This window comes from Oreochromis aureus, linkage group 4 (assembly GCF_013358895.1).
Source record: "Oreochromis aureus strain Israel breed Guangdong linkage group 4, ZZ_aureus, whole genome shotgun sequence".
Taxonomy (NCBI): Eukaryota; Metazoa; Chordata; class Actinopteri; order Cichliformes; family Cichlidae; genus Oreochromis; species Oreochromis aureus.
In genome coordinates this window covers 477,558-504,861 of record NC_052945.1, presented here as the reverse complement: position 1 = coordinate 504,861, position 27,304 = coordinate 477,558, and the positions used below count along the sequence as shown (strand labels likewise).

Sequence of the window (27,304 nt, the reverse complement as noted above, 5' to 3'; positions counted from 1 at the left end):
ATGAGGGTCAAAGGTCGAACACATTCTGAAAAGTTGGAAAGGGCTGAAATCTGATCTGTTGACTTACGGTTTCTGTATGTGTGTGTCTGTGTGCGCGTTGCTGTAACAGATTAACCATCACTTCCTCTCGTGCCGTCGTGCTTCTGCTTTTTAAGAAATCCTGGACAGAGGAGATTAGTCACCGCCTGCGGGGCAGAAGTTTGTGGACGCCTCAGAGCTTCAACTCACAGAGAGGAGAAAGACTGTAAACAACGTGGGCTGCTGGGAGAGGAGAAAACACACAAACATGATTTTTACTTCCAAATAAACAAATGAGTGAATATCTAAAAGGGTGTAGCTGAAATGTGTGCATGTCCTGTTTGTGAGTGTCTGCTGTGTACACAGGGGGCTCAGTGGGGGTGGGGGGTCTGTTTCCCGGTTACAGGTGTCGTTGGCAGTCTTTGTAAACACGTTGTTCAGATATGTTGACATGAACAGACACAGAGAGGAACGGTCACATGATCTGCTGCACGCACGCTGAAGGATTTCAGGAACGAGAGGAAGAGGAGGCGATGACAGAGCCGGGCCGGCGTGGCTATTGAGCTGTAACCAGCACAGAGCTGGTCCTGAGGATCATCATCACTGAGGCTTCGTTCTGTTAGCGCTCCCGATGGACCCAAACCTGCGGCTGGAATTGTACGGCCGGGTCTGCCCAGGAACAGCACGTCCTTCTGCTTCCTGCGCTCTGCGACAACCATCAGCACGGATATTGCTGAATACTGAGCGTCACGTCCAGCTTCCTGTCGTGGCGGGGCTGCTGCAACGTCATTGGTCAGAGATTCTCCCGGGATCGCTGCGTCTCTCTGTGAAAACATAACAAACCGTAAATCAGAGCCAGCCTTTCCTCTCTGTGGGTCTGAAGGAAAAGCAGCCGATTGGAAGCGAGTTACTCCGAGGCCCGACAGTTTGGCTTAACCAGGTTAACCGGCTGCAGGTGAGCCTCAGGTCACCTGTTACACCTGAGAGCTGCTCATCGATCATCGTCAGCTTCTCTGTGTGAACAGAAACATTAGAGCAGTAAACACACAACTGCTTACTGCCAGCAAATCTACCTTCTCATTGTAATGAGTGTACTCAGCTTGAATCTGTTCTGCAGCACACTGAGACAAACTGCACAAACACAGTTTGTGCAGTTTGTTGAGCTCATAGAAATGCTGCACTGCAAATGACCTGACACTTGAAAACGTCCCTCCCTCTATGCCTCGTACCACAAACACAGCTTACAGACACCTGCACACAGCCTACTTTAAAAATAAACTGAATCAATTATAGACATCAGTGAGGATACCCAGCCCTAACACACACACACACACGCACACACGCGCACACGCGCACGCACACACGCACACTGGCTTTACTTCAGTGTGAGTTCACACAGCTTGGTTAGTTCTGGTGGCCTGTAATAACCTTGGACCGGAAGTCAGCAGCTCTGTTAGGGGAGGAGTCAAAACACACGTGGAGCCTCAGTACCTGAAACATATCTGAAACATGAGTGAGTGACAGGTGCGAGCGGACAGCAGGTAACACCTACGCGATGATTCAGGTGTAAACATCGTCACGTGGGAAGAAGGTGGGTTCAGGAAGTGTTACCTGTGAATAATCCTGAAACTGATCCGGGAGTAGCGGGAACTTCTATGCTCACATCCAAACTTCCCGCATTGACTCACGCTCTGTGAGGTCAGAGCGCGAGCCCCGCTGTGTCTGTGACGCAGCAGCACCGAATAAGTTCCGTCAGTTGTGACGGAATGACCGGAAAACCCCGCGCGGAAGCATAAAAATGAGAAATCGGCTGGAATGAACGTTCAGAGAGAGTCCGAGCAGCTGCACAGCGGACACGCACCGACACACGGACACCCACGGACCCGCAGACATGAACGCGTTCACAGGTAAGAGCATGCGCTGTGAGGCAGGAGGGGCTGCTAAAATCTGCAGAAGTAAGCACGGAGTTTGGTGGAAGAGTCGGTTCACTTTACAAAAGTGAGCTGCAGAGCCTGACCTGAGCCAGACTCACCTGAGACTCACCTGCGGCTGACGGGGGCAGGTGGGGGTCTGTATGGAGGGTCATTAGTGCCAAGCTGGAGGAAGTGCAGTCCTGAGAATCACACCTGCAGACACTGTATGTGTGTGCGCACAGGTGTGATCCGAATGGTGGATCACAGGACCGCTTTAAATATTCAGACAGCTTGCAAACTTTTCACATGTCATGCAGCTGAGACATGTGAGTGACAGTATCAGTACCTGCATCAGTACCATCAGCCGCTCCGCTGACTCTGTCCTCCTCCGGGTTGTTCTGGTCCTGCTCAGAGGTCCGGGCTGCTGGAGGTTCAGGAACAGATGAAGCAGAACCACCATCAGGCTTGCAGATTAAAATGAAACATGATCTGTGTGTTCAGAGTCCCTGAAGATGTTTTCATACGAATCCAGGAAACTGTGAAAAAGTTTCTTTATAAGCTTTAATCAATAATTCCCCCAAAGTTCATTGATGATTGATTATCAGAGTGTGAGGGTGCAGAGGCAGAAACAAATGAATAAGCATCATAGTTCTGACTGTCAGCAGCTTTTTAAGATTTTAATGATTAATTAGCTATCAATGAACAATTAATGATTAATTAATGCTTTATTAACATTGTCACATCTGATTGGACAACAGTTTTTTTCTTTCTGTGCTTGGTATCAGAGATTATCTTGTGGTTCTGTCGGCTCTCCTCAGGGGTCACTCTCTTTGTTTTCCAGTTGTTGCCCTGCTGCACTGCTTCCTGTTAGCAGCACTGGTCCAATCGGCTCCCGTCAGCTTGCCGTCCAACCCGTCGCAGACATTCAAAGAGGCGGTCGAGCGAGTGATGAGGCTGGTGGAGAAAATCCGGAAAGACGTCCGCTCCGTGCACGGCAGCATCATCAACATCGATGTACGCACACGCCCATCCGTATCACGGCACTGCCGGCCCACCGTGTGCTGTCACGCTTTGCAGAAGCTGCAGTACGCTGCAGTGCCAGCAGGGGGCGATACATTGCCCCCGCCCCCACCGGTGGTACTGCACCTTATTGCAGCTTCTGCATGCTTGTCCACTTCAGGTTTGTGAAGCGTGACGGACACGATGGGCAGGTGTGTCTTCTAAACGGTTTGCCGTGGTACTGGGATCAACTTGCTGCTCCTTCTTCTTCTTGAGCTAATAGATGCTTACTGTCCTCCTCAGGGTTTGACCCTCGACCCCTCCAGTCAGACCGGACAGCTGGAGATGATGAGGATAACGCTGGGAATCCCCGACACCCCCGTCCTCAAAGAGCTGTCCGAACAGTTCACAGCGGTCAGTCTCCAGCTCGGGTGGTGCTGTGGGTGGTGTTGGAATTCTTTGGTTCCTTTGGGCTCGTTAAAGGTTTCAGTTGGTCCTTGAATGCAATCGGGAGGGTTTAGTGATGTCATAGAGAGCTCTGGGAGTGTATGTCCATTAGTTTGGTCATGGGGGAGGTTCAGATTTTTGGTTCCTTCACTGCCCGTTAAAGAATTAGTGAATCGGTCCAGGTGTTTGTGTCGTGGTCGAGCCTGTTCTGGTGATGTAATGTGATGCGTTTGTGTTTCCCTGCAGGACATGTGTGTGAGCCGTATGCTGGCGGGCGGGCGGCTGTACCAGGGGCTGCTGGTAGATTTGTCTGGCAGACTGGGGGGACTGGAGGCCCTGAGTGCCGAACTGAGAGACCTGGTGACCCACATCAACCAGGTAACACACACACACCTGCCGAGAGCGTGCACTTCCTGTTGTCTGCAGTTGAAACCCTTCATAGTGGAACGTGTCCACTGTCTCACCACCCTATGACATCACTTCCTCAGAGCTCGTGCTTCTTTTGAAACAGGAAGTTCTCAGCTTTATTCAAGTTGCTGGGTATTTGTTGTCTGTTTCAGATGAAGGACACGGCTCAGCTGAGCAGCGACTCTTCAGATCAGAGCAGCCTGGACTTGACTTTGAATCTCCATGGCAACTACGACGTCCAGGTGGCGGCCCACCTGACGCTGTGCCAGCTGCTCGAGTTCTGTCACGACCTGATCCGCAGCCTCAGAAACATGGCCGAAACACAGATGGCTCGTGGGACGCGCTAAGCCCCGCCCACTGCAGGATCAGAGCTGCTAGCACGATTCAGGGGAGAAACTTTATCGATGGTGGAGTTGTTGACACTGTTTGTCTCATCACCATCACCTCCTGATGAGCGCCCGCCTCCGTGATGCAGCAGGACTAAAGACTGATAGATGACAGACAGGAAGTTTATTCCTCGTTTTCAGCAGCTGGAGGATCAGCCAACAACGTTTTATTGTGAAGGCGGCCCGTTGGAGCTCCGTTTCCTGCTTTGTGTGTCACAGCACGTCGAGGCGCTCTATCGTCCTGGGATCAGCTGGGAACACACAGCAGGAATGTGATGAATGTGTGCCCGATCGTTCGGGCGAAGAAGAAGAAGGAGCCGGCTGCAGGTCCAAACCTGCTTCACGCCTGAGGTTATTCTCACGCTTCTCTGCAGCTTTTCTACCTGCAGACGCTGGAGAAGGAAAAAACAGCTTCATCATCTGAACCCGAACTCCACAGCTGATCGACTTCTGTCCTGTTTCACAGTTTGAATCAGCTTCAGTGAAACATCTGGAGCCTTCACCACAAACTCTCAGGTCCACTTTTTTACTTTTCACTGTACAGAAAACAATCGAATCAAGTTTGAAAACGTGTCTTAATGAGGTCACTTCCTGCTGTTCTTACTTTAGAGTAAACGCTCCTTCAGTTGAACCTGATGGTACAGCTTTTATTTTGAAGCCGCAGCAGGAAATGGCCTCATCCTGGCAACAGAATGTCATAATGTTGTCATGTTTTTATTCATAAATATTTATTATTTTTTATTTAATTGTTTTTTTCAAAAACAATATTTTGTTCTTTGTGTTTATTTATCATCTCTTTATTTATTGATTATATTTATTGACTATTTATTGTTTTTGTATTTAGACTTCCTGTTTGTGTTATCAGTGTTAACTCTGAAAACTGTTTTTACTGATATTTTTTTTCAAGGACATTTTTTAACCTGCTGATTTTTGTGATTCGCTTCATTTCTTGACGCTTTTGTTTTTACTCGATGAGGTTTTTTTTTTTATTGTTTATGTTTGAGAACTAAATATAATATTCTTAACTGCAGAGGAGAAGGAGGAGGAGAAGGGTCTGAAGTCTTTGTGTTTCCCTGATGAGCATCAATAATAAATAATAAATATTGTTAGAAAAAACTTGATTCTTTGGTTTTCTTTTGAATGCTGAATTCAGTTTTTGGTATTTAATGATTGTTTTGATCTTTACTCTTTGACCCTGAACCAGCAGTGAGTCTGAAGCTGAGAGAATAAAGACTCCGAGTTTCCTCTCATTCGTTCATGTGCAGCTTGTTCCTGAAAGCAGGAAATGAAGCTCCAGCTGCTCAGACTGAACATCCATGTGATCGCGTGATCATGCATGGAGGCGTTCAGTTCAATTCAAGTTTATTTATACAGCGCCAAATCACAACAACAGTCGCCTCAAGGTGCTTTATACTGTAAGGTAGACCCTGCAATAACACATACAGAGAAAAACCCAACAATCATATGACCCCCTATGAGCAGCACTTTGGCGACAGTGGGAAGGAAAAACTCCCTTTTAACAGGAAGAAACCTCCAGAATCAGAGATTAATTATAACTAATGATTCAGTGCAGAGAGGTCTATTAACACATAGTGAGTGAAGAAGAAACACCCAATGCATCATGGGAATCCCTGGCAGTCTACGTCTATTGCAACATAACTAAGGGAGGATTCAGGGTCACCTGGTCCAGCCCTAACTATATGCTTTAGCAAAAAGGAAAGTTTGAAGCCTAATCTTGAAAGTAGAGATAGTGTCTGTCTCCTGAATCCAAACTGGAAGCTGGTTCCACAGAAGAGGGGCCTGAAAACTGAAGGCTCTTCATGTGCTGATGATCTGAGTCTCTGCTGCGAACACAGAACACCTGAATACCTGTTCAACCAATCACATTCGTTTAAAGTCTCACGGCTCTGATGTGCAGCTGTCACCTTAGAAACGAACAGCAGCACTGAGCGTGCTCAGACACAAAATCATTCTCTGCAAGTCAAATCTGTATTTTACCATCTGACGGTGTCTCTGTAGGTGGCGCTCACAGGGATCGTTTTCTGTGGAAGATTCATATCGTCGGCTTCGTGTGAATGTTTACCCTGATTCCTCGAATACAGACAAGGAGAGATGCCTCAGGTACGCCGAACTCGCAGTGCAGGAAGTCTGAAGCTTAGCAACAGGAGTGATGATGTCAATGTTTCTTCAGGTTGTCACAGAAGATCACCGTGAAGTTATAATCATGCCTCTATGATTAAAACATGGTGCAGTGGTTCACACGATCACTTAGAAAGCTAAAGGCGGCTGCAGGAACAGCTGGATCGTGCAGAGCAGCCAGCCTGCTTTCATGTGTCCAAATACAGTTTTACAACAATTTAAGAGTTTATTTATTAAACACAGACAAGCGGACATGAAGCGCTGTTCATGAAACAAACATGAACAATAAAAAGATTAACAAAGACGAAATAAATAAATGTACCAACGTAAGTAAAACATGTTTTTAATCTTAAAGAATAAAAGCTGCATTCTTTCTATTCTAAATAAAATGTCATTTCTGTATTTGATGTAATTTGATGCCAGACTGAGTCCGTCTCCTTTAAGAGAACTAAATTCAACGTGTTTCTGTCATCCATCTTCTCGGCCGTGGTCACGTTCGCTTTATGTTCCTGCGTTCTTGAATGAAGAACCTTTTATGAGTCGTGTGTATCCGAGCTGCTCAGCGTGTTCTCGTCTTTCTTAAAGCTGTGTTTACTTCACATCTGTGATTTGATCGTTGCTGATTTTCTGCGCTGGACTGAATGTTTAGCCGTTTGAAAAAGGACAAACTCTTCCTGGAAGTGTCCTGATGCATGAAGTCACCTGGATGAGTGAAGGAACGTTTCTCCCACTGAAGACGTCCAGATGAACAGAATCAAACCTCCTGGAAGCCGCTGACTGGCGTGTGGTCAGACTGTGCTGCCCCCTGCTGGACACTGTGATCCACCCTTTGTATTCTGGATTTGTGGTTGTTTTTCACCGACTGAAGGAAAATAAACTTGCTTGCATGCATTTTTCTTATATGACATCAGAACTCTTATTTGTGTTTGTGTTGATGCTTTAACCCTGCATCGTGGCTCCAGCTGTGAATCTCGTCAGAAAGAAAACAAAACAATGCTGTAAAAGTTTCACAGATGTATTTATTGAAACAAACATTTTAACAGACTCTCAGAGGTCAGAGGTCACAAATATCTCCAGAGGCTAATAATCTGGCTTGACCGGCGTCGGGACGTTTGACTCTCTCTGACACGAACACTTCCACCTGTGTAAAGTGAAGATTCGACGATGTTTCTTTCTGTCAGAGATTTCAGGTGGAAAACAAGCTGTGAAAGGATTGTGGGAAATATCCAAACACCTGTCAGACCTCACACACCTGAACACAGAGCCTTCGAGCTAAAGTCATTACAACAAACAGAGAAACCACAAAAACTGTTCACAGAGCAGCACCGACACGCCGCCCCGGGCTGAGACTCCACGACCCAGAAACAAAACAGAAAACCTGCTGTGACACTCATTTAGGAGAAAAAGCACACCTTGTACAACATTTGGCTTGCAGAAGAAGAATCACCAGAGGGAATCAGAGCAGCTGCGTGTGGAAACCTGCTGAGTTAATGATCTGTCAGCGTTCCTGCCAGCCAATCACAGATGCTCACTGATGAGTTTAAACATCAAATGGAGGAAAAATAGATGAAAACCACTTTGTGGCAAATGAAACACTGTGCCATCATCGCCTGACATATTTCACGGTCTCCATAACAGTAAACTTCAGTTTAACTTTTCCAGGCCTGGAGATGTCTTATGGATCATGGAATTGCAGCTTTTCCAGGAATTGTTTGTCATGTCAAACCTTCCCTGCGGCAGAAATCCTGTTCTCTTCATCGTGCAGCTCTCCTCTCGCCGTCCTCTGCCTCCCTCTGGTGGCGGGGCTCAGTTCCTGCGCTGTTCCTGGTCCTTCCGACGCTGCTTTTCCTTCTGTTTCTCCAGCTTGTCCAGAGCTTTTTTCTCCTTCTCTGCTGCACTTTGGACATCTTTGATGCGGCGCTTCAGCGCGCTGCGATCAGACGAACTGAGCACGCCCAGACCCTGCAGAGGACGGGAGGACAGCTCCAGTTATGGTCTCCAAACAGTTCAGCATTGTAATTCACTTTAAGTGTAACCTTTGCAGGCTGTGTCAGTCAGCCTTATCTAAGACTACAGCTATGACAGAGTTCTTCCTCCTCATCCTCACCTTCAGTTTGCTGCCGTCCATCTGCAGCAGCTGCTGCCCATCGATGTCTCTAGCACTGAATTCCGGGACGTACTGCTCCATGTTGAGTCCTCGGAGCCACTGACACACCTGCTGAGTCGTCCAGGATGAGTGGGGTTCATCGTAGGGCTGAGGAGGAGGAAGAGGAGGAGGGAGCACGGTGAGACACAGGTGAGCAGATGACAACGTTTTGGTGTTTGAGGTGGTGAGTATGTTACCTCATCTGAGGACTGGGACAGGGTGTGGTATGGATGGGAGGACCTGGAGGAAGAGGAATCAATGGGAGGAGAGGTGGAGGAGGAGGTGTGAGGAGGAGAGAACTCCTCACTGAGAGCCGACTCCTGTGGGGAGAACACAGAGACGTTACTTCAGTGTTATTACACTAAAACTACAACCGCAGCTACGAGCATCAGCACCGAGCTGACAGCTGGTCACGTGGTTGGTTGTCTTGGTAACAGTCCCCCTCAGATATTTGGTGTTCTTCACCCTGAGTGGTTGTTGCCTCCATCGCTCCCCTCAGTATGACCTGCCCACTTCGCATTGCTAGCGATTATCTCACCTTCTGTCCTGTTTGTTATTGGTCGCGTCCTGTTTCAAAAACAGCTCTCAGAAACACAGCGCTGCGTCCATCTGCAGTCATCTATATTTGACCTCAGACCTCAGCACGTGTGAAAACATAAAGGAAGAGCACGCACAGACACCACTCTATCTCAGACACAGCATGAAAGGTGGGTTACAAAGTGGCTTGCAGATTTACAGCAGCATGTTCAGGCTTAAGAACAGGAAGTTCAACTTGACGATGACTATGCTGGCCAAAGGAGCCGATACAAGAACAGGAAGCTCCTGACCATGCATGGAGGGTTTCACCCCAAGTCCAGCATCCTGAGGCTGTACGCTAAGCAGAAGGAAGGAGGCTGGGGACTGGTGAGTGTCAGCACCACGGTCCAGGATGAGACAACAAACATCTACAAATACATCAGGAAGATGGCTCCAACCAACCATGGAAGGACAGGCCCCTGCATGGTATGTACCACCAGCAGATAAAGGAGGTGGCCGATATCCAGAAATCCTACCAGCAGCTGGACAAAGCTGGACTGAAAGACAGCACAGAGGCACTAATCATGGCAGCACAGGAACAAGCCCTGAGCACAACGACACATGGTTAAACAATGACATATAAACCCTGCTTCCAGGTCCTACACGGCACTAATGTGACTGAATGCTTTGTATGTCGTTCTGTTTAATCTGAACAATGTCACGTTTTCGGCCTCTCTGGGTTTTATCAGTGCACTTCACAAGCAGCAGTTTAAAGCTCAGTTTTTAAAACCTTACGATGTAACTACAGCTCAGATCGGGTTGGAAAAGAATCACTCGAAGGCTTAGAAACATTTGAACGGGTGCATGAAGATGAAGATCAGGAACTGTGTACTGTGGATGCATTATTTTATCCACTCATTTTATGCAGCTTTGACCAAGATGACAGCAGCATGTCTCCTCGTTGAATGTTTGCTTTGAATTTGTGGGGGTATTTTCTTGTTTTTTACTATTTTAAATGGATTTTAGTTTTTTCCAACAAGCTTTTTTAAGAGTATTTTAAACTATTCGGTAAATTCTTGGAAAGTGGTCTATTTATTGGGACCTCTTCTACTACCAGAAGTTGTCTGCACCACACCAGGGCCTGTGCTGCTAGCATAAACCAACTGAGCCTCACCAGGGCCTGTGCTGTTTGCTGAGGACATCTGCATCTGTGTTGCTAGTGGAAGACATCAGCACCACACCAAGGCCTGTGCTGCTAGGAAAGCTCATCTGCATTACATCGGGCGCTGTGCTGTTGATTGAAGCCCTCTACACCACATTGGTGAATGTGCTAGCAGAAGCCCTCTGCTAGCAAGCCACCAGGACCTGAGCTTCTGGCTGGAGCCTTACTTGCCATCCTAGGTTTGTGCAGCCTATTTAATTCAGCATCAAAAATCATTGTGTGTTTTGGATAATGGCTTTTTTATTAACTTTACTTTGCTTATTGGCTGTGGGGGACTTTGGGACACTCAATTTTTCTAAGATGAGCACATTTAACAGTGTCCCCATTCTGCGAGACATGGTCCCCAGATCTACATGCGTCACTGCTGCTGTACATCCTGTACAATTTCCAATGTATTTGGAACAGGACATGAATTTATCATTTGAGCTACACAAAGATTTACCTCACCTTCAAAACCTTCTTGCTTTGTACGATTACAAAATTAGTTATGAAAAATTCTGCTTTGTTTCAACATTTCACAAGTCAAAATCAATAAGTAATGTTACAAAGCAGAGACTTCTGATCATCTTACTACTGCTCTTATCTGGTAATGTGCAACCTAACCCAGGCCCTGAGCTGCAATGTAGTCAGACACCATCTGAATTTAAATCCTCACCTGGGCTGAAGATAGTTCATCTTAATGTGCGCAGTTTGTTACCCAAGATGGATATGATCAAGATCTGGGTTCAATCAACAGATGCAGATATTGTCCTCATTTCTGAAACTTGGTTGTCTAAATATATATCTGATGAACATGTCAGCATGGCTGGATACAATATCTATCGCACCGATAGGCTTAAGAAAGGTGGTGGTGTTGCTGCTTATGTTAAGTCAAAATTTGATGCTACAATAGTTCTATCAGAATCCATTTGCAAACAATTGGAATTTTTGGCTCTGAATGTGAATATTGCAAAGGGTCTTTGCATAACAGTTGCTTGTTGCTATCGACCCCCTTCTGCCTCCACAGAAGCTCTGCGTTCTTTAAACCTTTTGCTGTCCAGACTAAATTATGGTGAGCTTGTTTTAGCTGGTGACACTAACTGGGATTGACTCAAAACTGTTTCAGATGATTTTAAATCTTTTTATGATTCTATCAGTCTTACCCAGCTGGTCAATTTACCCACTCAGCAGAATCGCAAAAGCCCCGAAAAGTCTACCTTGATTGACTTGATTTTGACAAATGTTCCTCATAGATTTTCATCCTTGGGTGTCTTTTGTAACGATTTAAGTGACCACTGTGTTGTTGCTGCTATTAGAAATACTAAAGTGGCCAAGTCACAACATTGTATTATTTTTAAAAGAACTCTTAAACATTTTAATGAACAAGCATTTTATCATGATTTGTCAAACTATGACTGGAAGAAAATAGGATTGATCCCTGATGTAGAATTAGCGTGGGCATTCTTTAGGGATGGGTTTATGCAAATTGTAAATAAACATGCTCCATTAAGAAGATATCGGATAAAAGGTCGTGAAAACCCCTGGTTCTCCCCAGAGCTGGCAGATATCATTCATGAGCGTAACCTGGCTTGGGCCAAAGCGAGGAAAACAGGCTACCCCAGTGATTGGCTTCTTTTCAGACAACTAAGAAACAAATGTACTTCCTCTATTAAGAAAGCTAAATCAGAATATTATCTGTCTGTCACCACTGAGAACCTAAATAATCCACAGAAGTTCTGGAAAATCATTAAGTCTCTTTCAGTGAGTAAAAGCTCCCACGCTCTACCCACCTATGTTTTTAAGGATTCTGTTCCTGTTTATGACAGGAAGGAGATTATGAATTGCTTTAACAAGCACTTTATATCTTCTGGCTCTTTGTTTGACTCTCTGAACCCAGTCTCTGTAAAATCTGGCACAAACCTTCCGGTGTACACTGGTCAGCCATTTAACTTTGTTCCTTTCTCTGTGCAGGAGGTCTGTAAAGCTCTTAAACTGTTAGATCCTAGAAAATCTCCAGGGCCAGACTTACTAGATCCTTACTTCTTGAAACTGGCAGCTGATTTTGTGGCAGAGCCTCTCACAACACTTTTCAACCTCACACTCGATACGAATAAAATTCCCTCAGTATGGAAATCAGCTTTTGTTGTTCCTCTACTAAAAGGGGGCGACCCAGCAGTGTTAACTAATTACAGACCAATATCTAATCTATCTGTGGTGGCCAAAGTTCTTGAAGCTCTTGTGTGCGAGCAGTTAAAGGAGTTTTTACACACCAATGCCATTTTATCTGAATATCAATCAGGCTTTAGGAAGAATCACAGTACTATCACAGCTGCAATCAGAGTGGTAAATGATATTACTATTGCACTTGATAAAAAACAACACTGTGCATCCCTTTTTATTGATTTGTCAAAAGCATTTGACACTGTTGATCATTGTATTTTAAAACTTAGACTCTTCCAGTCAGGACTCTCTGAGAGAGCAGTGGCATGGTTCTCAAACTACCTCAGTAACAGGTCTCAGTGCATAAAATCTGATGGTTTATGTTCTAACTTTGTTACAGTGCACAACGGAGTGCCACAGGGTTCTGTATTAGGTCCCCTTCTATTTATCATTTACATAAACAATCTTGGTCTAAATGTGCCAGATGCAAATTTGCACGTCTATGCTGATGATACTGTTATTTACAGCTGTGGTTCGACTCTTGTCCAAGCCACTGACTCCTTACAGAAAGCCTTTTTTGCTGTCCAGCACTCATTACTTCAGCTTAAACTTGTTCTCAACGCAGACAAAACAAAGCTCATGGTGTTTTCTAAATCAAGGAAATGGGCCCAAACAATCCCATCGGTAACCACTCTTGAAGGTAATAAAATAGAGTTGGTTCACACCTATAAATATCTGGGAATCTTAATTGATGACTTGCTCACCTTCAAACCACATGTAGTGAATCTTGTGAAAAATCTGAAGTTAAAACTGAGATTTTATTTTCAAAATAAGTTGTGTTTCTCTTTTAATACAAAGACACGGCTTGTTGCTGCAATATTTTTGCCTGTGCTGGATTATGGAGATATTCTATATATGAATGCTTCTGCTCAGTGTCTTCGAATGGTTGATTCTGTGTATCATGCTTCTCCGAGGTTCATCACTAACCATAAATTTCAGACTCACCACTGTGAGTTATACTCTCAGCTAGGATGGCCTGCTTTGGTAAGTCGGAGCAACTCTCATTTATACAGTTTTATATATAAGGCAATACTTGGGTTGCTGCCTTCTTATATATGTTCCCTGCTTGTAATGAAACATGCTGGTCGGTATTCTCTTCGTCCACATGGTTACTTGTTGCTTTCTGTTCCATTTGCCAGAACTGAATTTGGTAAAAGAGCTTTTGTCCATTTAGGCCCCTCTGCTTGGAAAATGACTGAATTAATTTCATTAAGTGCTTTTAAATCTAAATTACGAATCCTTGAGGCCAAGTCCATAACATGCAACTGTTTCTATTAGATTGATTGTCATTTTAACAGATTTTTTATTTTTATTTGAACTTTATTGAATTTAATGAATTTTGTTGTTTTTTTTTTATTTTATTTTTTATTTTTTAATTTATTTTTGCATGTGTGTTGTTGCTGCCTGTGTTTAATTGAGTAATTTCTGTAACTGTGAGACACTTGCTGCTGCCTATCTTGGCCAGGTCTCCCTTGAAAAAGAGGTTTTTAATTTCAATGGGATCTTCCTGGTTAAATAAAGGTTAATAAATGATAAATATTTCAGGCGTTCCCCCGACTGAAGTTTACAGCATCTTTTTCCTGCCGTGTAAGTGCATCAGGAGCCCTCACGTTAACTTTTATTGTGGGGAAAAAAGTTCATGCTCCAGCTTCACTGTGTGAATCTGTTTATGTTATGCTAACATAGCTGTGTAGCTAGCCACCACCTAGCACATATACCAGCCAGCTCAACGTCAGTAACCCTACAAACGTCACTGCTGTTTAGTTTTCTGTCTTCATTTATGTTGGACGTGATAGCAGAGCTGTAGATTTTAGTTTTTCATAAATCTCTCAGTCAGAACATGGTGTATCATTTTTAGATAGAAAATAGTGAGCTAACTTCCTGCTAACCTAATGCTGTTAAACTTCATAAATCCTGTTTTTCATGGATGTTAACTCTCAGTTTTTAAATGGTAAATGGCCTGTATTTGTATAGCGCTTTACTTAGTCCCTAAGGACCCCAAAGTGCTTTACACTACATTCAGTCATCCACACATTGGTGATGGCCACAGCTGCCCTGGGGCGCACTGACAGAGGTGATGCTGCCGGACACTGGCCCCACTGGGCCCTCTGACCACCACCAGTAGGCAACGGGTGAAGTGTCTTGCCCAAGGACACAACGACCGAGACTGTCGGAGCCAGGGCTCGAACGGCGAACTCCCAACTCTTGAGCCACGGTCGCCCCAACTCCCAGTGATGATGCTGTGTTTGTTTGAGTTTAGGAAATTAAGAAGATTATGGACCAGAAACAACTAATGATGTCAGACTTAACCAAGTGGTCGGCATAGTATACAGAAACATCTGTGCCGAGTATGGCCTGGAAGTCCCGAGGTCAAAATGGGAGACGAATGGGAGGGTGGTGGAGAATGACCGAGCTAAGATCCTGTGGGACTTCCAGATACAGACGGACAAAATGGTGGTTGACAATGACCAAGGGATTGTTTATTTATTTTTTTTACAGTGGTGTGGCGCATGTTCTCCCAGTGTTTGCGTGGGTTCTCTGCGGATACTCCGGCCTCCTCCCACACTCCAAAGACATGCAGATAGTGGGGATAGACTGTCTTGATGCATGCTTAGTCATCCAGGTAAGGAAATCCCCAAAAGTTGATTCTGTTCATCTGGACGGAGAAACCTTTCATCATCATCACGTAACATCTTCAGTCTCAGGTGACTGCAGGTTTCCAACCTTATAAACATCTGCACAATGACTTAAACTAGCACCACTGGTGATTGATCACTGATCAATAGTCCTTGGTCATTGGTGATGACAATTTGCGCACACACACACACACACACACACACACCACACACACACACACACAGCCTATCAGAGCCATTAGCAGCTCGTTCCTCTGAGCTGTGATGGTGAGCAGAGAGAGAGCCTTAACGAGATAACAGGGATGAGAGAACGACGTCCTCCAGGCTGCAGAACATTTATCATGAACCACAGCTGTGTGATCATGTGACTGTCTGTCAGCCAACACGAGTAAAATCAATACTACAAATCCGTCCACAGAGAAACACACACACACACACACACACACACTCTGTAACCTGACACTGTGTGCACAGCTAACACAGCTACAGTCAGATGGAATATACTAAGCGTGTGCTGCTGTGATGTTTTGTGGGAACGTTGTTCGTGTCCTCACTCAGAGACTGCTCACATGTTTCACTCTGAAATGTTTTACTTGCATCCACATCAAGTGTTTTTAATGAATAACCCACTAAAACAGCTGACTGCCAGCAGAGAACTGAGCCCTTCGTTGTGTTTCAGGGCGACGCCCAGGGACAACCCTGCTGAGGTCGCTTTATTTTATCTTCAGTCTCATTAAATCAAACAGCGACTGACTGAAGACGCAGCTGCTCTAACAGAAGCTGATGGATATCTTTGATTGTTGATAGCTTGTCCTTGAGCGCTGGTCCTTCCTCGGCTCAGATAATCCTCACCTAACTGCATGAACAACTTTACAAGCCAACAGCACTGCTGACTGACCGCAGCAGGCTGAGCCACGACGCTGTTTTCCACCCATCAGGCGTGATCGAGGTGTGTCAGCTGAGGCAGCTCTCACTCTGGACAAACTAAAGAGAACCTCGGTCAGCTTCAGGAGGTTCTTGCTCCTCGCTCCCTTTCTGTAACAGTCTGATTGTGTGGTGTCTCTTTAGGACAGCCTAAGTTCATGTTTAGTGATGTCACAAGTGTGCTCCACTGCCCTCTGTAGAGCGTGGGAGAAACATACTCGCACATGGACCTTACGGGTTGTATGAACACTGCTTGCTTCATGTATGATGAGACAGCAGCTGTAAGGTTGGTGAACGTGTGTTTATTAAAGGACAAGCACTGCTGAATTCCCAGTGTGGTGGTGAGGTTGTGACTGTCCTGCAGACAGTTCCTGCTCCTCTCACGTCACAGTTCACAGGCTGGAAAATCCTCCTGTGTCCTTCTGACATCAGGCCCAAAGCAGCCGAGGAAACCACTGGTTTAAAACCCTCCAACATCAAAGAAAAGCTCTAACATAAACCTGTAAGCAGCTTAATTGGACATAAAGTATCTGAATTTCCGGAGCAGGACCACGCCTCCAAACACGCTACAAGCTGTTCGTTCTCATTTTCGTGCCCCACCCTTTTTTACTTCGTCACTTCTCATTACTATACAGAGATCTGCCAGGCCCGGGAGCTGCCACCAGTCCCCTCTGAGGCCTTCCCAAACTGCAGCTCACTTCATGTCTAAGCCATTCACCTTTATCTACTTAAAAACGCTGGCAAACCTAAGATGAGGACGTGGGCCGAGCGAGTGAAAAAAGCAGAAGAACTTCAGCCGGCTTCTGTGCATGCTTGCATTGTTCATTGATGATGAATAAAAACAAATCTGAAAAAGAGAAAGGTCACTTACAGCGGTGGCTCTGAGGAGCCTTTTCATGGATAACAAAGAAATCCTTCGTTTTATGGAAACGGTTGGAACAACATTTCTTGGTTTTGAGTAAACTGAATCCAAGTCCCTGAAACAGGAAGTCTATAAAGATTTTGATGGTTGCAGCATGAAGAGTTTTCTGTCATGGATGATTGGACCCAATTCTTTCCAACTTTAAGGGTTCAAAATCTTTATTTAATGTGACAATATGTAGAGTTCATACCCAGAAATATATCATATGAATTTCCTTTGTTAAAACTATTCCCTGATGTTACCAGCCCCTTCTCTGTTTCTGTGTTTTGTTGGTTTGTTTTGCACTTTCGGGCCACCGTACACAACGTTGCGTTTGTCTCATACCTGGGAGTGAGACTTGCGCGGTCTTGGGGAGCTCAGCGGTGGAATTTTGGGGGAGCAGGGGGGAGTACCGGAGGAGGAGATCGACCCCCGTCCTTCGGTGAACCAGGAGAAGGAGATGAAGGATCCGGAGGAACGGGACGGACTCTCAGACGGCTCTCTGAGGACAGAGGACAGCGTCAGGACAGGAAACGCATAAAAACACACGTTCATCCTCTTAAATGATGCGTGTGGTGGAGCCACCTGCTGCCCACAGAGAGCCTGTTGGATTTATCTTTCCTCACTCTGATGTATGAACGCCTCAAAGTCACCCTGCGAAGACACAGGGACAACAGTCAAAGGTGCAGAAACATTGGTGCTGACTGGACCTTGGATGAAGGATTTACTGATATGCAACATAAATGACCTCATCAGTCACCACTATTAAATATAGTCTAAAACACCTGAAAAGCTGAAGTCAGAGCTGATCGGGACTGGGAAAGGCCGCTGTGACTGGACGGTTCAATAAATGGTTCATCTTCCGGTTTTTTTTATGTCTTTACCTTCAGGTTACTGTTAAGTGATTGGGTCCTCACAAATACACAAAGACCAACATGTGTGTGCGTCTCACCCCAGGTCCAGGAAGCGTCTTTTGGTTTTCTTGTCAAAGATGACGGTCGGACTGCCGGGGTCAGCTGGACTCGTGTCTCGACTCGTATCAGAGACCAACACTGACACACACACACACCGACACACACACACAGGATCAGATCTCACAGGAAGCGAGTGTTTGTCATACGTGTGTGTTTGCAGGTGTTTGCAGGTGTTTGCAGGTGTGCACCTTCACTGTCGGGCCTTCTGTTCCTCCTCATGTAGACAGGTGAGCAGTCGGAGGAGGGACAGGATTTAGATGGGGAGCTGCTGGGAGTAACCAGGGCCTCTTGAGAAGTTGCATTGGTCAGCTGATGGTACCGCCCCCGAGGCGGACCAGCCAATGACAAGCCTCCATCCTCTGGCGAGCGACGGACCTGAAAAACGAAAGGACGATGAAACTTGTTTTCTTTTACTTTTTAAAACCTGCTGTGAGCTCGGTGATCTCACCAGCGACGTGTCGAAGGAGAATCCAGGGCTTCTAGCTGACAGCAGCGAATCAGGGGAGGGGGAGGAGCCTCGCATCGCCAGGTGGAGGGGCGAGCGGGCAGAGTGCAACGGACTGTCCTGGAATGACAGACACACCAGATTTCATCACACACCAGAAACGGAATAACAATGGAATAATCTCAGGAATTTAACAAAATACTTTAAAATTAAAAACTAAATTAATAATTTTAAGTTCCTGTTTACACTGATGACATCACTGGCTGTGATGTGCATGTCAAATGTTATGATTTCAACATCTTTGTCATTTAATTCTCTAAAATATTTAGATGGGGCTCCTTGCATCTCACTGACCTCCACCTTTCTGTCGAGGCAGTCGTCGCCCTCCGTTGAGCTAATGCTGTCACGGTAACGGGACCTGGAGGGGCGTTGTCTCCGTGTTTTGACAGACAGCTGGGCGCGGCCTTTCTGGATGCTGTTATCCAGCAGCTCTGTCTCTGGGATCGCCTCGTTCAGGTCTGAAACACCCACACACATGTAAGAGTGTAAATGTGAGGCAGGGGAGGCCTGAATGAACTTTGACCCTGTTACTGATCAAGAATGATCCGTTCAGGAAAAATATTCAGGTTTACTTCTTCAAAAAAAAAAAGTGTTATGGCTAAAAGACGACCTGTAGAGAGAGGTCGCCCACTGTTTCAATGACATCATCAGGACCCAGACGGTAAATCAGAGCAACTGAACTTGCTGTGAGGAGCTCCTGCCGGAAGTTTCACACTCATGTTCAGACAAACCTCTGTGGATCAGAGTGAACCTGAAGGAGACCTACACACAGACACACTCTCAGGCAGCTTCTGACTGTGTTTACACTGGTTTCAAAGTGGATTTCTAGAGCTTTACTCACAGCAGCGGAAGGTGTTCACCATGAAAATGCAGTAAAAGAATGGTGGAGGATGAATAGATGATAGGTGGGTGACAGGTGGATGGATGATGGATGGATGATGGATGCATGATGGGTGGGTGACAGGTGGATGGATGGTGGATGGATGATGGATGCATGATGGGTGGGTGACAGGTGGATGGATGATGGATGGATGATGGATGCATGATGGGTGGGTGACAGGTGGATGGATGATGGATGGATGGTGGATGATGGATGGGTGGGTGACAGGTGGATGGATGGTGGATGGATGATGGATGCATGATGGGTGGGTGACAGGTGGATGGATGATGGATGGATGATGGATGCATGATGGGTGGGTGACAGGTGGATGGATGATGGATGGATGGTGGATGATGGATGGGTGGGTGACAGGTGGATGGATGGATGATGGATGGATGATGGTGGATAATGGATGGGTGACAGGTGGATGGATGATGGCTGGATGTGCATGGGTGGGTGATGGACTGATGGTGGGTGAAGATTTCAAGCTGCAGTTTTTTGTGATGATGCTGAAGCCTGTTCAACATAATCAGCTCCGCTTCCTCCTCCCACTCACACCATCAGGACTCCATCAAATATTCAACACACTGACCATCATGCTGGAGCCTATCCCAGCTGGGAGAGAGGCGGGGCACAGCCTGGACAGGTTGCCAGACTATCGGAGGACTAACACAGAGAGACAGCCAATCATTCACACTTATGGGCAATTTAGAATCACCAGTTAACCTAACCTCACTGTATCCCACTGAACTGTGTTAAATACATTTGGTTATCTTTTTTAAAAAGGAAAAATATCACCATGTCAGTTCTTTAAAGCCTATAGCACATTCAAACAACAGAAGCTGACCCAAAGTCCCAGGCACATTTACATCCCAGGTATCCAAACAAACAGTATCAATACGTAAGAAAACTTTGTTAACTAATTATTGTGGATGGTTAAAACACAACACTGTTGTGCTGGTGTTCATTAAAATGTTGTGTTCATAAATCATGACACTCCCCTACATAAGCTCCCTTAATTGGTAAAAAGTATCGGTATCAGTATTGCTATTGGCAATACTGCTTTTAAATTACTTGGCATCAGATCAATACCAAAATTTGGAGTATTGCACAGCAGAAGCACCGAGGCAGTGATTGTTGTTTTCCCCGAAACAGTCGCTGTGGCTGAAGGAAAAAAGAGGACATAAAAAGTTTGATATTAAAGACTAACAGAAGAAAAATATCTGAACACTGAAAGAAAGACAGAGGTCATTTCTGGAGACCGCTGGGAGCACTGTGAGAATCATGTTCTTTGATTTCTCCAGTGCCTTCAACACTATTCTTCCCTCGGTTCTGAAGGACAAGCTGGAGAACTCAGGAGTGGACCATCACCTCACTACCTGGATTTTGGACTACCTCACCGACCGACCACAGTATGTGAGGACTCAGGGCTGTGTGTCGGACAGGGTTGTCTGCAGTACGGGGGCCCCACAGGGAACGGTTCTAGCTCCGTTCCTCTTCACCATCTACACTGCAGACTTCTCCCACAACTCCACCCAGTGCTTCCTGCAGAAGTTCTCTGATGACTCTGCAATAGTCGGCCTCATCACTGATGGGGACGACAAGGAGTACAGAGGACTGACTCAAGACTTTGTGGACTGCTGCCAGCTGAACTACCTCCAGATCAATGCCAGTAAAACCAAGGAGCTGGTGGTAGACTTCCGCAGGCACAAACATCCTCCACTGCAACCACTGAACATCCAAGGTATGGACATCAAGGCTGTGGACAGCTACAGGTACCTTGGTGTTCATCTGAACAACAAACTGGACTGGACTCATAACTCAGACGCCCTCTACAGGAAAGGGCAGAGCAGGCTGTACCTGCTGCGGAGACTCAGGTCGTTTGGAGTGGAGGGCCCACTCCTGAAGACCTTCTATGACTCTGTGGTGGCCTCAGCCATCTTCTATGGTGTGGTCTGCTGGGGAGGCAGCATCTCTGCCGGGGACAGGAAGAGACTGAACAGGCTGATCCGCAGGGCCAGCTCTGTTCTGGGAGGCCCTCTGGACCCAGTGGAGGTGGTGAGTGACAGGAGAATGGTGGCTAAGCTGTCATCCCTGTTGGACAACATCTCCCACCCCATGCATGAGACTGTGACAGCACTGAGCAGCTCCTTCAGTGGGAGACTGCGGCACCCACGGTGTGGGACGGAGAGATTTCGCAGGTCTTTCCTCCCCACTGCTGTCAGACTCCACAACAAAGACTTTAACTGATCAAACACACACATCCACACATGTGCAATAAGACTGCTATATGTGGAATTCTTCTTCTGACGAAGTTGTGTTTTTGTATTTTCCTACTCAGTTGTATATAGTATTTGTATTTCTATTTTATTCTATTGTATATATTATTCTATTCTATTTTATTCTATTGTACATAGTATTTTATTTTATTTTATTTTATTGCATTCCAGTGTTTTCTAATTTCTGCTACATAACTTTGCACTTTTGCTGTAACAAAACAAATTTCCCACCTGTGGGACTAATAAAGGCCATCTTATCTTATCTTATGTGAGCTGACACAATGTAAAAATCTGTGAGTGGGGGTCTATGATCTTTGTGTTTGCAGTGTTAGATCTGCTGTGAAATCTGGTAGATTTTTAAAAAAAAGGTACGTTTACCTTACGTTTGGATTAAAAAGGTTAAAGCCAGCACATTTTCAGTTTTATAATCAGCATGGTTTCTCTACTTTCTGTCAGTGATGCTGGTGACAGTTATCGCACATCTTCAGTCCGTCTTGACATGATCATAGAGGCTTCCTGCCTCTCCTCCCCCACACTGAACTGACTGCAGTTTATTTCCCAGGGGGTAGAGAGAAGGAGTTAAAGTGATGACGAGGGGAGGGGGAGGAGAGGAAATGGAGGATTTGGTGGAGAAACATTCAATCCAGGTGACAGAGAGGGAGAAAATAAAGATTTAATGGAGCAGAGGATGGAGGAATGAAGGTGGGGGAGGGATCAGGGGAGAGAGTAAATGATATTAGAGGAAGGTGAGGGGGTGAGGAGGGAGTCATCACATGATATTAGAAAAAGGGGGGAACAAAGAATAAGAATCCTTCAGCCGGTTTCAAGTTTGATTCTTTAACTCGGATTTTGATCAAACAGGAAACAGAATTCAGAACCAGAACAGGGTCCATCTGTATGTTTGCTGACAGTCCAACAGATTCATTTCCTGTGTCTTTTATTTGTCTGCCTTATGAAACATCTGTGGAGGAGTTTAACCTCCAGGAGGAGGAAAAAACTTGCTATGGGACAAAAGGTCTGTTTAAGGACCGCTCCACTCCTGTGTGTGTGTGTGTGTGTGTGTGTGTGTGTGTGTGTGTGTGTGAGACTCACCGAACACGCTGTCGGTATCGTCGAGTTCGGCAGACATGGCTCCTCAGCTGTATCTGTGCACAGGGAGAGACCAAATCATTAAGATAAATAAAGAGGAGTCTGTCCGCTGAAGAGCACCTGTGATGGGTGCAGGAGGTCAGCTTTATGGTCTGACCGACACGTTTGTGGGCTTCAACATAAAAACTAATGTGCTCTACATAAATACAGTTATGAGCTGAGTGTGTCAGTGTGTGCTAAACTGGTGCTGTGCATTAACAGATGTGAGACAGGTGAGGTCCGACCAACCCAGGGGGAGACACAGAAACATTGCTGTTGTTGTGACTTTTAAAAAAAAAATTAAATATCTTTCTTTACTCTGAGTGTTTCACAGTTTGATAAAGTTCTGGACATGAAGAGAGTGCTCCGATTACCACGGGGACCTCCGTTACCTTCACCCTCCACATCCTCTCCAGCTCTTCTCTGAGCCCTTGGTATTTCTCCAGCTTCTCGTGTTCCTTCTTCCTGATGTTGCTGTCATTGGGAACCGCTACATCGATCACTACGGCCGTCTTCATCTGTTTGTCACCACCACTACGTCCGGTTGGTTAGCCACCACCATTTTGTCCGTCTGTATCTGGAAGTCCCACAGGATCTTAGCCCGATCATTCTCCACCAGCCTTGGGGGCGTCTCCCATGTCAGCCACCTCCTCTAGCTGCTGGTGGTACATACGTGCAGGGGCCTGTCCTTCCATGATGGTTCCTCCTCTTTCCTTGGTTTCTGCTGCCTGAGGTATTCACTGAGCATGCAGTTGGCTGGGGTCATCTTTCTGATGTACTCGTGGATGTTTGTTGTCTCATCCTGGTGCTGACACTCACCAGTCACCGACCTCCTTCCTTCCGCTTAGCGTACAGCCTCAGGGTGCTGGACTTGGGGTGAAACCCTCCATGCATGGTAAGGAGCTTTCTGGTCTTGATGTCAGTGGCTTCTATCTCCTCCTTTGGCCAGCCTATTACCCCAGCAGGGTACCTGATCACGGGCAGGGCGTAGGTGTTGATAGCCCGGATCTTGTTCTTACCGTTCAGCTGACTCCTCAGGACTTTCCTGACCTTCTGCAGGTACTTGGTGGTTGCAGCTTTCCTAGCAGGGTCTTCATGGTTTCCATTCGCCTGCGGGATCCCCAGGTACTTGTAGCTGTGCTCTATGTCTGCAATGTTGCCCTCTGGTAGTTCAGTCCCCTCAGTTCTGACTACCTTCCCTCTCTTTGTTACCATCCGACTACACTTCTCCAGTACAATTGACTTTCCGATGTCATCGGTGTGGATCTGTTCATCCATGTCCTGTTTGTATGGTAAATGGTAAATGGTCTGTATTTATATAGCGCTTTTCTAGTCCCTAAGGACCCCAAAGCGCTTTACATATCCAGTCATCCACACATTCACACACACATTCACACACTGGTGATGGCAACCTACGTTGTAGCCACAGCCACCCTGGGGCGCACTGACAGAGGCGAGGCTGCCGGACACTGGCGCCACCGGGCCCTCTGACCACCACCAGTAGGCAACGGGTGAAGTGTCTTGCCCAAGGACACAACGACCGAGACTGTCCGAGCCGGGGCTCGAACCTGCAACCTTCCAATTACAAGGCGAACTCACAACTCTTGAGCCACGATCGCCCATATATATACTGTATACAGCTTGATGTCATCCATGTACAGGAGGTGATTGACAACTGCTCCACTCCGTAGGCGTATCCGTAGCCAGACTTGTCAGTGATCTCACTGAAGGGATTCAGGCCTATGCAGAACAGCAGTGGGGACAGAGCATCTCCTTGGTAGATCACACACCTGATGGAAATTGTGCTGTTGGCCTCATCCCCGCTGAGTTCCTGATGAACTCTTTTAGGGTCCTGTTCATCTTGTATAGTTCTAGGCATTTCAGGATCCAGGTGTGGGGCATGTGGTACTGTTATCAGCTTGTTCAGCCAGTAGGTGTGAACCATGAACCATGTCACCTGAACACACACCAGTTTGTGTGAAGCAAGTCTCTTGGTTTCCCACCCTACCTGCTTCACACCTTACTGTAAACTGCCTCACTGAGAGCTGGAGAACATCACTCGATGATGCCAGAAGAACCACATCATCTACAAGAAGCAGAGATCCTAAGACCACTGAAACCAAAGTGGGGTCCTACTGTCCCACGTCCACATACATATCCCCCATGCTTCATACCAAAGGACTTCAGCAGTCACTGGGTGATGTCATAATGGCTACGTCCAGTGTTTATTATCAACACAGGTGGCTGTAGCTGCTAGCTTCACCTGAACTGGACCTCTGAACACACACACACACACACACACACACACACACACACACACACACACACACGAACACACACACAAGCAAACACACACACACACACACACACGAACAGACACACACACACAACAGAACACACACACACACACACACACACACACACGAACACACACACACACAAACACACACACACACACACGAACAGACACACACACACATGAACAGACACACACACACACATGAACAGACACACACACACACACGAACAGACACACACACACACATGAACAGACACACACACACACACGAACAGACACACACACACACACACACACACACACAACACACACACACACACACACACACACACACACACAGACACACACACACACACGAACAGACACACACACACACATGAACAGACACACACACACACACGAATAGACACACACACACACGAACAGACACACACACGAACAGACACACACACACGAATAGACACACACACACACACACGAACAGACACACACACACACGAACAGACACACACGCACACGAACAGACACACAGACACACACACGAATAGACACACACAGATACACACGAACAAACACACACACACACACACACACACACACACTGATGTCAAAGCTCTGTTAGGTGTCTGCAGGCTGGAGCTCCGGCAGGAAAATGCACCGTCAGCCTGAGTCAGGAGGAGGGTGGAGGTGTGACAGGAGAGAAGACATGCAGAGATGGAGGCTGAGAAACGGACAGCAGTGATGAAGACAGGAGGAGAGGAGGAGGAGAGGAAGAGGAGAGGTAAACAAGAGGAACAAACATGAACTCACCTCTTCGTCTCTCTCCCTCTGACTGTTGTCATGGCACGTCACCCTCTCTCTCTCTCTCTGGACTGCGACTCCCAGGGTTCCACGGGGCTTCGCTCCTGCCCAACAACAGTCTGGGCTCAGGCAGAAGATTGTGGGTGCTGTAGTTTCCTGTTTCAGGAAGCGTAGGTCTGCTGCAGGCAGAGATGCTGGCTCACCGCTACTCAGCACAACACTGCAGCCTCCATCTGAGAGCGGAGCAAAGACAGCTGAGACACACCGAGGAGGAGGAGGATAAAAGAGAGAGAGGGATGCGCAAAAGCAGGCAGAGCAGAGAGGCAGAGGAACATGACGTCATGTCTTCAGCTAAAAATCAAAACAGAAATCAGATTCATAAAATCATTAAGGAAGAAAGAAATGATGGACAAATAAAACCTTAAAATCAAGACGATGATGAAAAATCTTTTATTAATGTACAGAAAACCGAGCAGAGAGTAACAGCATCATTGTTGGGGCAGATATGAAAAAAATACATTTTCTGATTAAAATTATAAAATTTTCACCCCAAAATGTGAAATTTATTACAAAATACAAAAACACACCTTAGAGCAGATATGAGCTCAGATGATAAAGTCGTAACTGTATGAAACTACATAGAGTTCAGGCTCCAATCAGAAGCAAAAGTGCAGTATTTCAGAGATGGTGCAGGAATACGTGTGGTTGGTGATTGGTTTAATGGGAATGTTTGTATGTCTTTTGAGCAGGTCCAAAAGAAATAAGGAATACATCAAATGGATTTTTTTGCATTTTTACAGACCCGTCACGTACTTCAAGTTTTGATATTTTGCACAATACAATGCAACTAGGACCCATTGAAAATTTCTTTTTACAGTTAAACGCAGACAAAAGTACTATAAGACAGTTTTACAATACACTACAAGGCCATAACAAACATAATATTAGAAACCTTATCAGGAGTTGGGAGGGAGGCCTCCAGTGTCACTGTGATGATCATGCCTGGAGTGAGTGCCTACTATCTGAGCATTCTTTATTTCTTAATAACAGATTTAAAGAAACACAATATAAAATTTTACACAGACCGTATAGTATGAATAAAACTGATCCGAGTAGGTCAGCACAATGTACTAAATGTAAATCTGCAGCGGGGTCCTACTTGCATTGTCTTTGGACTTGCTCAAAAAAAAGCTAAATTCTGGCTCTGTGTAACAGAAGAATTAAAGGATATATTTAAAAGCAGAATACACAAAGATCCAGCTCAGTATTTATTGGGGCTGCCAACTCTGAACAAATTTTCAGATAAAAACAAATATAAACTACTATGTAAATTATTTTTCTTTTTCTTTTTCAATTAGATCAATGAAAAACCACCAACAGTAACTCAGTGGTACAAAGAAATCTTTACCAATGGAAAGACTGTGTGCAAACCTGAGTGGTAATGACGATATCTTTTTGGATATATGGCGCCCTCTAGTGGATTACTTACCTGATGATCTGAGGGAAACTATAGTGAGAGGGGCAGCCCCACTCCAACGGCAGGTTGGGTTTCTCAGGTCGAATGGGTGAATGGGTGGTAGACCA

At 45.8% G+C, this 27,304-nt stretch overlaps 2 protein-coding genes across 2 annotated transcripts; one reads left to right on the top strand and one right to left on the bottom strand.

Moving 5' to 3' along the window:
* The first annotated feature begins 1,788 nt into the window (after positions 1–1,788).
* On the top strand, positions 1,789–5,244 carry LOC116319402. Its single transcript, XM_031738708.2, has 5 exons — positions 1,789–1,925; positions 2,773–2,945; positions 3,234–3,344; positions 3,624–3,755; positions 3,938–5,244. The coding sequence occupies exons 1-5, from the start codon at positions 1,910–1,912 to the stop codon at positions 4,130–4,132; spliced, it is 627 nt and encodes a 208-aa protein (XP_031594568.1). The 5' UTR covers positions 1,789–1,909; the 3' UTR covers positions 4,133–5,244.
* A 2,065-nt stretch (positions 5,245–7,309) lies between these two features.
* On the bottom strand, positions 7,310–25,870 carry samd14 (sterile alpha motif domain containing 14). The gene is made up of 11 exons (XM_039610826.1): positions 25,730–25,870; positions 22,585–22,637; positions 18,628–18,791; positions 18,277–18,393; positions 18,017–18,203; positions 17,807–17,906; positions 17,440–17,508; positions 17,200–17,356; positions 8,654–8,776; positions 8,418–8,564; positions 7,310–8,272 (listed from the first exon to the last, which is right to left on the bottom strand). The coding sequence occupies exons 2-11, from the start codon at positions 22,619–22,621 to the stop codon at positions 8,117–8,119; spliced, it is 1,257 nt and encodes a 418-aa protein (XP_039466760.1). The 5' UTR covers positions 22,622–22,637; positions 25,730–25,870; the 3' UTR covers positions 7,310–8,116.
* Positions 25,871–27,304: the final 1,434 nt, after the last annotated feature.

Excerpts from the sequence above, each read along its gene's own strand:
- LOC116319402 (XM_031738708.2), top strand. Across the intron at positions 2,946-3,233 it reads GCAGCATCATCAACATCGAT|GGTTTGACCCTCGACCCCTC; the intron begins GTACGCACACGC and ends TGTCCTCCTCAG. Across the intron at positions 3,756-3,937 it reads TGGTGACCCACATCAACCAG|ATGAAGGACACGGCTCAGCT; the intron begins GTAACACACACA and ends TGTCTGTTTCAG.
- samd14 (XM_039610826.1), bottom strand. The coding sequence starts at position 22,621 with ATGTCTGCCGAACTCGACGATACCGACAGCGTGTTCG. Across the intron at positions 18,204-18,276 it reads TCTCCTTCGACACGTCGCTG|GTCCGTCGCTCGCCAGAGGA; the intron begins GTGAGATCACCG and ends TTCGTTTTTCAG. Across the intron at positions 8,273-8,417 it reads TGGACGGCAGCAAACTGAAG|GGTCTGGGCGTGCTCAGTTC; the intron begins GTGAGGATGAGG and ends CGTCCTCTGCAG.